At 39.3% G+C, this 9,916-nt stretch overlaps 2 protein-coding genes across 3 annotated transcripts in view; both read right to left on the bottom strand.

Annotated features, from left to right (window-relative positions):
- Positions 1–619: 619 nt before the first annotated feature.
- ucn3l (urocortin 3, like) lies at positions 620–3,266 on the bottom strand. 2 transcript variants are annotated; one of them, XM_031859160.1, is made up of 2 exons: positions 2,739–3,266; positions 620–2,281 (listed from the first exon to the last, which is right to left on the bottom strand). In XM_031859160.1, exon 2 carries the CDS (start codon positions 2,262–2,264, stop codon positions 1,818–1,820), a length of 447 nt encoding a protein of 148 aa, XP_031715020.1. In that variant the 5' UTR covers positions 2,265–2,281; positions 2,739–3,266; the 3' UTR covers positions 620–1,817. The 2 variants fall into 2 exon arrangements, with proteins under 2 accessions (XP_031715020.1, XP_031715021.1); XM_031859161.1 differs by having other exon boundaries at positions 620–2,274.
- A 2,862-nt stretch (positions 3,267–6,128) lies between these two features.
- LOC116390043 (collagen alpha-1(I) chain-like) overlaps positions 6,129–9,916 on the bottom strand; it is an 11,107-nt gene continuing 7,319 nt past the window's right edge. Inside the window, exons 25-28 of the mRNA XM_031859284.1 lie at positions 8,817–9,020; positions 7,656–7,727; positions 6,567–6,746; positions 6,129–6,401 (exon numbers count right to left, since the gene is read on the bottom strand). Coding sequence (XP_031715144.1) covers positions 6,376–6,401; positions 6,567–6,746; positions 7,656–7,727; positions 8,817–9,020 — 482 coding nt within the window. The 3' untranslated portion in view covers positions 6,129–6,375. The remainder of the gene's footprint in view (positions 6,402–6,566; positions 6,747–7,655; positions 7,728–8,816; positions 9,021–9,916) is intronic.

Raw genomic sequence — 9,916 nt, 5'->3', positions numbered from 1 at the left:
TCTCTCTCTCTCTCTCTCTCTCTCTCTCTCTCTCTCTCTCTCTCTCTGCATTGCGCATGTGTGCATTGTGCTGCATCTAAGTACCAACCAGGTACAGAGCACATATTGGACAAAGCATGTCAGCTTCATTGATTTGAAAAACAACTTTACAAACCAACCACTACCGCTATATGCTGCAATACACATGTCCCGAATTTGCTTTGTTTCATTTGGTTTGTCATCATGGGGCCAAAACAAATGTGCAAGTCCTCTAAAAGCCACAGTGAACCTGGAGCCTTCGGACCCCTGATTGTTTGGGGTCCCAGAGCTGTTGCCCACTTTGCCTGGTTGGTGAGCCAGAGGAGGACATTATTTACATGCACAGGTATTAAGAAGACACAACATACATTTAAATGTATTCACCAGATCAGCAGATGCACACATGCCGAGCACAACCTGGTGTGTTGTTAGGTCAAATGGCCACAAGATGTCGACATAGTAGTGTGTCTTGTCTCAGACATGACCACATGTTTAGACGCAGCAATAAACAAGCAATAAAACTTGTATGATATTTTAATCATCATAAACAAAACAAAAAAAAAAAAATATATATATATATATATATATAAGATAGGCTTATATTTGCCAATAAAACTGGACATGCTGATGTATCATTCAGGCTCTAATATTAGCCTTAACGATAGTAGAGGAATTATATATACAGGAATATTGTATGGATACCATGGTTCAAAATACTGTATATAAAAAAGGGCAAATGTCGTTAGTTACATCTGCTTTATTTGCGGAAAAATAATCTTTTATTTTGAGTACAAAAATAACAGACATCTGATGAACACATACTGTATATTCTCATGCACTTGCATTTTTACTGTATTTTAGGATCTTGCAGTTGGTTTGTACAGTCAGTGTTCAGTGTGGTGTTTCTGCCACTGTCGATGTTTCAAACAAGAATCTAGAACCATCATAGGCTCCCATGTGACCCTCTGAACAACTGTGCAGCTTTGCTCTTCTTGTTTAGTCCAACATTTAAAATGTGACAACAAAAATCTAAGGGCTTGTCTTTACTAAAAGCAGTCCTGCTTTGCAGCTCATGCTCATCTTGACAGGGAAATGTAAAAGTCCATGAGCCTTAAAATCTTCTTTTCAGATTTGAAAGGAATCTGCCAAAGGGTGAGACAATTAATGTAATTAATGTTAATGCAAATCATGTCTCATGTTTGCTTGACGGAAATGTCCATAATCTTGATACAAGTAAAATAACTCCATATTGCTCTTAACCTTATTTCTTGATTAAAGATAGTTACTTTGTTGCTACAACATTTCTGATAGTGATGAGAAATACATGAATTATTCCCACCACAAATATGGTTTTAACCAAAACTGTAGACTATAAATAAAACTTTAAAAGTGAAGTTAAGAGTAAAGAACTTTGTAAATGTTATAGTTTTACTACATGTATGCAGCCAACTATTGTATCATTTATTAGTTTAATGCTGAGTTGTCCGAAAACATAAACCAAAAATTCATCATTCAACTTTTAGTAACAGCTCACAGTCCGAAAAGGAGGTTTCTGGTGTTTTGGGAAAAAAATAATAACAGAAGACTTTTGCAGCACCTTTAACATGAGAGCAACTCAAATATGCAAACATGCTTCTTTTACCTGTAATGTGTGAGTGGAAATAAAATAATCTTCCCCTGGAGAAACAAATTAATACCAACAGCCTAATGTAAAAGTCAATACGAAGTAATTCATTACATTTGAGTATCGAGGAGGCCAACACTGATCATGGCTGTTACATCTAAGTTGTCCAACATGTTCACTTTCTCCGTCCAATATGAGCCAGCATGCGCGCGTTCTCGGCCGCCTTGGCTCGCAAGTTTTTGGCCTTAGCGACATCAAAGAGGACGTTCATGATGTTGGTCGGGACGTCAAGGGACAGGGTCAGTCTGCTCCTCCGGTGCCCTTTGCTGTTGTTGCGGAGCATCTGCCCTCTAAGCTTCGTCCGGCTCACGAAGCGGTAGTTTGCGGGACTTGAAGTCCTTTTTTCCCGACTGGATTCGGCAGAAGAAGTGGAGGAGGAGGAGGAGAGATACTCCGCGGACTGCAGGAGGGACCCCCAGCCGTCCACGTCGTTCCGGACACCGACTGCCGTCTGGTCGTCGCACACGAAGTCGTCGCGGGTTTGGTAGAGGCGCAGGCACAGACTGGAGGTCGGCGTGCACAGGATCAAGAGCAGCAGCAGGGTCTTCAGGGACGATAGCATGCTGTGCCCTCTGGGACCAACACATGGGAACAGGGAAGAAAAATGTTGACTTTATGCCATTCTATTTCTATCGTTAACATCTTTACAACATCTCAGTGTCCACAAGCTATTTTATTTTGACAGTCCTACGTGTATTAATCTAAAAGTAAGTAACAGAAACGGGATGAGAATAAAGGGATTCTCAAAATAGGGTGTAATCAGTCTGCTCTCACAATAACTAAATATAGAAACTTACATTGAAATTGAGCGAAATGGTCTCCATAACACTTTTATATCTCCCTTCTCTCATTAAAAATAGGGCTTTAGGGAAAATAGGGTACGATTTTGTTTCAAGATCGATAGTTAAGCAAGTTCAGCTTGTGTCTTCAGAAAAGTGTTTAAGCCTTTGCACAAGAACATTTCATGTCTATTTTGGACCACAGGGCAAAGGTTTAAAGGCACAAGCATGTAAGTAATAATCTTCGTAAAACTTACCACTCGCGTCCTACAATAAAGAATACAATAAGAAGGATCACCCAACACGTATCCCTGCAAAGAAAAAACAATCAGGCAGAAATCCTCTGAAGGTAAAATGTGATAAGAAATCCTGATGAACTGATAACGTGTGCGGAGGTCAGCAGCGCGCACTGTCTGACCAGCAGCGTGTCTTGCTCGTCCATTCCCACTGCATTCATTTAGTAGGAGCCATCAAACTGCAGCCCTACGCCAGCAACAACGTCATCCCGATGACATTTCGGTTTGCTCTGAAGTAGCCCATTGGTTGTGATGCAGTGATGTATGGTAAATAAAAAAAATAAAAAAAAGTTAGTAAATATGACTTCCCGTCGGTGAGCAGACATCACCACCATATTTACAAAGACAAACTTTGTTTTGTTTTTCATGAAGTCTGAGACTTTGTGTGTGTCTGTTTTACCCTTCACACGATCCTCATATTAACACTTTGCTGGCCAATTAAAGACATTTTTAGAAAAAATACACGGTCTGTAAGATTTGATTGCTCAGGACGACAGACAGCTTCCAATAAAACCAATGACAGTTCCATAATTCCGAACCATAGACTGGACGACGTCATCGTTAAGTCACCCATTGGTTTGTGGACTGACGTTTTGAAGCCTCAAGTTCGACGATTTCGCCGTCGCCATCCTGAATTACGGCCGTCGCCATGCTTTTTTGCAACCACTGAACGGAGGTTAACATATTTAAAATGCAGAGGAGGGACGTAGAGATGCCGTATACCGCTCAACAATGGACAGTTCCACTGTTCAGAACCACGGACAGCTCCTATTCAGAACCACGGACAGCTCCTATTCAGAACCATGGACAGCTCCACCATTCGGGCAACACCTTCTTAAACATAAATCATGTATAACATAAAACAGAAGAATTCTAATACGTTTCACTTGTCATACTAAAGTCGCTGAAGACTTATTGAATTTCCTTTCTCTATGAAAGATGCATTGTTTAATGATTTATTGTGACATGTATTTGCAGATACAGTGATTAGAAATGGTCTCCTCTTAAAGGCTACATTTTTACACAAAATTGAATTGATCAGTCAGCTACTACTCCGATAAGCAATATATTGTTTTTAGACATTTTAAAATAGAAAATATCAAACGTTTTCTGTTTCCAACCTTTTCAAACATTAGTGTTTGATCATTTTCTTTCTCATATATGATAGTAAATTGAATATATTGTTGTTTTTCAATGATAGTCGGACAAAACAAGCTATTTAAATACATCATCTTGAGGTGTGAGTTTTTACAATGTACTATTTCCTGGCAATTCATTGAAAAACAATCAGTCAAGGGAGTAATCAGCAGATTAATCAACAATTAAAATAAATATAACATGCAGCCCAATTTGGTAACACTTTTTGACACCCTTCATTATGTGTTGATAAGTTAATAACTCCTGCATTGATTGGATTTGATTGGATCAAGTCTGCAGTAAATAATACATTTTAAGTTAGTACATGCCCATGGACATCTCAAAGTTTTATTGAAAAAATAAAAAAATTAAAAACAATCTAAAATCTGTAGTTTTAAATGTTGAAAGTAGATAGTAAATGGGCCATCAAGGAGTGATTTACTAAAGAATTAGCTAAAAGAAGACAAAGATAGTGTCATGCTGAAGGAGAATATAGAACAGTCAATGAGATTTGTCATAACCTGGAACAACCCAAACGTGTCTCTATTAATTACCGATAAAACGCATTGGTAAATAAGGTATTAACCATTAATAAAGTAATTAGTTACAGCTTATAAAGCCTAGTTTAAAATGTGGTTCATTAGACCATGGTATCACTTGTTTTAACCACCTTTCTATATATATATATTTTTTTCTGTTTAATTAACAAACTCAAAATGCCTTTTATTGGCATAACGCTCTTGATATTAATCATTCGTGCATAGCACTTCAAACATGGCATCGAAACAGAAAAGGTACATTGTCACCTCTTTCAGTCAGTTGACGTGTATAACAGGTTCAATGTTCCCCAAGGCTTTCACAGTATGTATGATTTACATGCTGTTTATATGGCTATTTCATTTCAAAAGAAGAGTGAAACCAGAGATCCAGAGAACACCGTGTTTCAATTAAAAGTGTTCACACAACACACCCCACGGGAACCACCTGCAGTGATACATTACCGCATGTCAAAACCAATGTGGCAGAGGATCAAACAGCGTCGGGTCAAGCTCTAATGAGCAACTTCATTCTAGAATTAATATGACTAGAAGTCTCGACCACAGGAGTAATCAGTCTGTGACACACTGTGCGATAAGATGTCCTCCCACTCTTGCTTGCGCCCTGCAATTGATCTTTGAAACGGAATTAATTGCTCCTCTTCAACTTCAATGGAAAAATCCCACTTTCATTACTGTGCTGGATTGTGCTGTTAGTCACTTGACATATGGATATGTTAAGAATGTTGCTCTGCTTAAACGTGAAGGGGTATTGACCACACATTTTTTTGTTTGGTATTAAGTCTTATTTCTAACTTATTTCTGACAAGCCATCTAGCAAACAAACATAATTGTGAACAATGCACAGTTTAAAGTTTGCTTTGCAAAAGCTTCACGAGGAAGGAAAAGCAATCGACACTTTTGTTATAAATCAAGGATGCACACAATGCATTTTGGTGTTTACAAGAAAACTCCACAGAGCACCCTTGATTAAAATTATTTAGCTCTTTAAGAACATTATTTAATATCTATTTTCTTTGGAAACAAGTGAGATTTCAAGCAGAGGTAGATCTATTTTAACTTTAAAAAACCACATAAAGATATTTGCAAGTGACCTGAAAGCTAAAATGATAAGTGTTCATTATTTTTTGCAGTGTGGCTTCTATCTTAGGGTTTGAGTAGTTGTGGTTGGCAGGGGGTGTGGTTTAGCAAGAACAACCTGTCACTGTGGATTACGTAACCACATCTTGCAGATCTATGAAGCATTTTCGCATGTGGGAGTATAATATATCTTTAAAACATCAACCAATGACACCCTGAGAATCCAAGTTGTGTCGTGTATTTTCACAAAAAAACGTGAATGTGTGCTGCCCCCACGTCAACACCCACGTAGGAATCCCCTGCTACTGCTGCGTTGGTCTGATGAGAGTGTCTGTTAAAACGGTCCCTATGTGATCTCCCTCACTGGGCCCCTGTTGGTCGCTCATCAGGCTTCCAGCCTGACCCATAACACCCCCTGCCAAAGGAACATATGTAGTGATGAAAGTGGCAGCAGGCCATCAGCCACCAGCTTCTTCTTTTTTCTCCCCGCTCAGGATGCAGGGCAATCGACAAAACATAAGAAAGGTGACTGAGTGTTACATAGAGAGACAGAGATGAGACGAGCACGACACAGACACACACAAAAAGATAGATTTAATTTTTCAGTAGTGTAAAATATTGATCACTTTTTACACTCAGTCTTAAGTCAGTCTGTTTCAGAAACATGTATAAAAATGAAAAAATTCACATTTTGAATTGCAACACAATTTGTCCATAAAACAAATCAGGATCTGTTGAAATATATAAATAAATCCAATACAAAACACAACATTATAACATTTTACACAGTTATATACAAAAATGATTTTTCTCGACGTGGGTTGCTAGTTTCCTCCCCAGGGCTCGGTACCTGTGGACGTGTAAATGCATTTATTTTACTAGGATTAAAAGGATACCAGAATAATGTATTGCCATTTTTACTATACAGTAATGTACAACCAAAAGATTTTTTTTTTTAAACTTATCTGACATTGTTACAATGTAGGCTATATTTCATCTGACTGGTTCCCCCTACCTCTCCTCTCCATCCCACACCAACTCTGGCACTCTTGTCTTGAGGAGAATTGGTTTCTGTTGCCACCGCAGCCCCCGTACACAAACGGCCTGCATTCCCCTGAGCGAAGGTGGAAGTACCAGAGCAGAACATATTCTGAACAGGCCCCCTCTGACATCGGCTCCAGGCAGTGGTCTGCTGCTGACGTTGCATGTGAGGTGAAAAATGAAAAGGTTAACAATACCAAACAAACTGAGATGCTGTACATTCACTATTCCCCCCCCCCACCTTATGTTAGATTTTGGATATGCAGCAAAAATGTAGGAAAAGTTTCAGTATGTTCGACGAGTGGGATCACCGAATACATTATTCCTGCACGATGAAGTCTTTCACACTCTGAAAAGAATATGTGTAGAGACCACTTGGGGACACTAGTGTGCAAAATGCCTGGTGCAGGTATGATTAAAAAGGGGAGATATGAGAGTACGTCTGACAAGATTTCACAAATTAGATGATAAAATCCTGCAGTACCATTGAGACCAATGTTTGTGTAAAAGGGATACTTGCTTGTTTTGTTGTCTTATGTAGTCACACCCAGCTGATTTCGTTTGGATGTACTGGTTTCCTGTGATTCCAGTATTTGTGCTAAGGTAGGCCTAGCACCCATCATCTCCAACATCTCTGCAGTGAACTCAGAGGCTGATATTGATCTTCTCATTTAACTCTCAAGAGACAGCGAATAAGTGAACTTCCCAAAACATCAGATCATTCCTTTAATATGAATAAGTAACTGTGAACTGACTTGCTGCATGCTATCAATGTATTGCTGTCTTTCACACAAGGTTTTGTGTAAAACCATATTCTTCAGTTTTCGCTGCAGAAGAAAGCACCTCATGAAATCCAGCAACAGCTGTCAAACATTCATGGAAGTTTTACATAAGTTTTACTCATATTCTCCCAAACTTTGTGCATTTAGGGATTTCAAGCAACTCATTACTCATAGTTACTAATATATTGTGAAAATGTGAAGAGAAACAAACACAGAGCAAGTAAATTAGATTAAAAAAGAAGGGGAAAAAAGGAATAAAATCAGTTATCTTGGCCACTCACCAGCAGTGTTTGTTCCAAACACCCTTCTTTTCTTCCTCTGTCCCCACTCTGCAGTCCCTCCCTCAAGAGAATCTGAACATCAATGACAAGTTTGACAAATAAAGCAAATAGCAAATAAAGACGCTGCAGCAGCAAACGGTTGGGTTTTCTGGTTATGTTTACCTGAAGCAAGAATTTAAATAAATTGGGTTGCACAGATCTATTATTATCTGGGGGCTGTATTCGCTTTGAGCTTCATGTCATTACTTGGTAAATGGACTTGTACGGCGCATTTCTAGTCTTCCTACCACTCAAAGCGCTTTTACACTACATGTCAATCACCCATTTACATCCTGTCATACATGGAAGGGGCTATCTTGCAAGTGGCCACCTGCCCATCACAACACTGAAAATACACCGAAGGTACAGCATTCTGGAGCAATTTAGGCTAATCCTTGTCCTTGCTCAAGGACACATCAATGGAGCCAGGGATCGAACCGCCGATCTTCTGATTGGCAGATAGTAGTAACTTTCAACTTGATAGTTTTCTACCATTTTATGCAAAATATAGTTGAGGCCAAAGCATTGTTGCAGAATATAGCACATTTTTTAAGTCTTAGACTGTGACACCAATCCACCAAACATGGAAGAAATCTTGCCACAAACCCCAAAGGGCTTGCACTAAAGCACCCTTGGCTTAGCTTTAAAAACACTTCTTTACTTGGTACATTTTTTTATCCATGGAAGGTAACCATAGCAGCATGATTCAGGCTACATTATCATTGAACTCAGTGTTGAGTCCGACCTCTTTATTCCTGTGAATGACCGTAATAGAAGCGTGATAACATACTCTGAGCTTCCTTACAATAAGTAACAATAGATGAGATGGAGGTGATGATTTGGTGATAATCGTGTCCCAATATTTTCTTCCTCCAAACACCTCAGACATTATTACCTACATTATTACTGATTCAAAATCCCCACTAACACAGTAGAAAACCACAGCTGTTACACATCATTATGACATATGTAATCATTTAGCTGTGACACACACTCGGTCATACTCTATAAATCTGTCGGAGTACATTAGAAAATGATGACATCCCAGGCATCTGTGTGTTTGGCCCATGGGCTTGGACAGTTACTTGTTTCGATGTCTAACATGGAAATGATTGTTATTACCAGTGCGGTTTGGTAGGATCACAGGGGCAGGACGAGTGTTTTCTTCCAGTTTGTCTCCATATTCTTCCACTTCTTCCTCCATTCCTCCTTCATGGAGGTCACGGTGGAGGGATATCACGACATCATCTGGCAATTTTCTATTGTCAATCACTGCCGTTGTTCCATCTGGATCCACAGACTTTACCATGAACTTGTATTCCAACCCTATAATGATACAAACATGATACACACAATCATGAAAACCACATAATAACACTGTTTTAATAATGCTTGTACTGTAAATAAATAGTGGAGTATTCAGTGGTAAAGTTTGGGTCTTTTTTTTATTATTTTATACTTTACTTCACTCTTCCTTTTGCTGTATGCTGGAAGCACTGCTGCTTTATAAACAACCACAGCAGTGAAACGCAAAGAGATGTTAAAAAACATCTTTTCACCAAATATATTGTGGTAGACATGTGGTTTCAACAAGCAACAAATAGCTAACACCTAGACTAGTTACTGCTGGGATATTCTCTGCTGAAATCATGTTGCCGAAATCAAGTGTTTGAAAAGCAAACAGGGAAACTCATGTATCTACAATGTCAAAATGTCTTCAGTGGAAAAGGTCGACAATACACAGAATTGTCCTTTAAGTGTCTTGTAAGTGTGTAGTGGATTCCTAATGGCAGTCTCGTGCTTGTGAATGGCTCTACTGTTGTTGCTAGCACCATGGTGTGTGTTCCTGTGAGAGAACATAACAGATGGCAAAACACACACGGGTGCCATGCTGCTGCCACGGGAGCTCCACAACAAACAAACAAACACACACACACACACACACACACACACACAATATGTGGCCTGTCTAGAGGCACACGAATGTTCACTCTTGGACAAATGTACAGAAAAGTACAAGCACACATAGAGGGTTCAAAATGTACAAGTGAATAACGTGACCCACCCCACCCTACAAACACACACGCACACACACACACACACACACACACACACACACACACACACACACACACACACACACACACACACACACACACACACACACACACACACACACACACACACACACACACACACACACACACACACACACACACACA

Source organism: Anarrhichthys ocellatus, unplaced genomic scaffold (assembly GCF_004355925.1).
Source record: "Anarrhichthys ocellatus isolate YVR2014 unplaced genomic scaffold, GSC_Weel_1.0 scaffold21, whole genome shotgun sequence".
NCBI lineage: Eukaryota > Metazoa > Chordata > Actinopteri > Perciformes > Anarhichadidae > Anarrhichthys > Anarrhichthys ocellatus.
This window is presented reverse-complemented; position numbering and strand designations above follow the sequence as displayed.

What these genes read in the sequence shown, in the direction of transcription:
- ucn3l (XM_031859160.1), bottom strand. Translation starts at nt 2,264, where the DNA reads ATGCTATCGTCCCTGAAGACCCTGCTGCTGCTCTTGATCCTGTGCACG.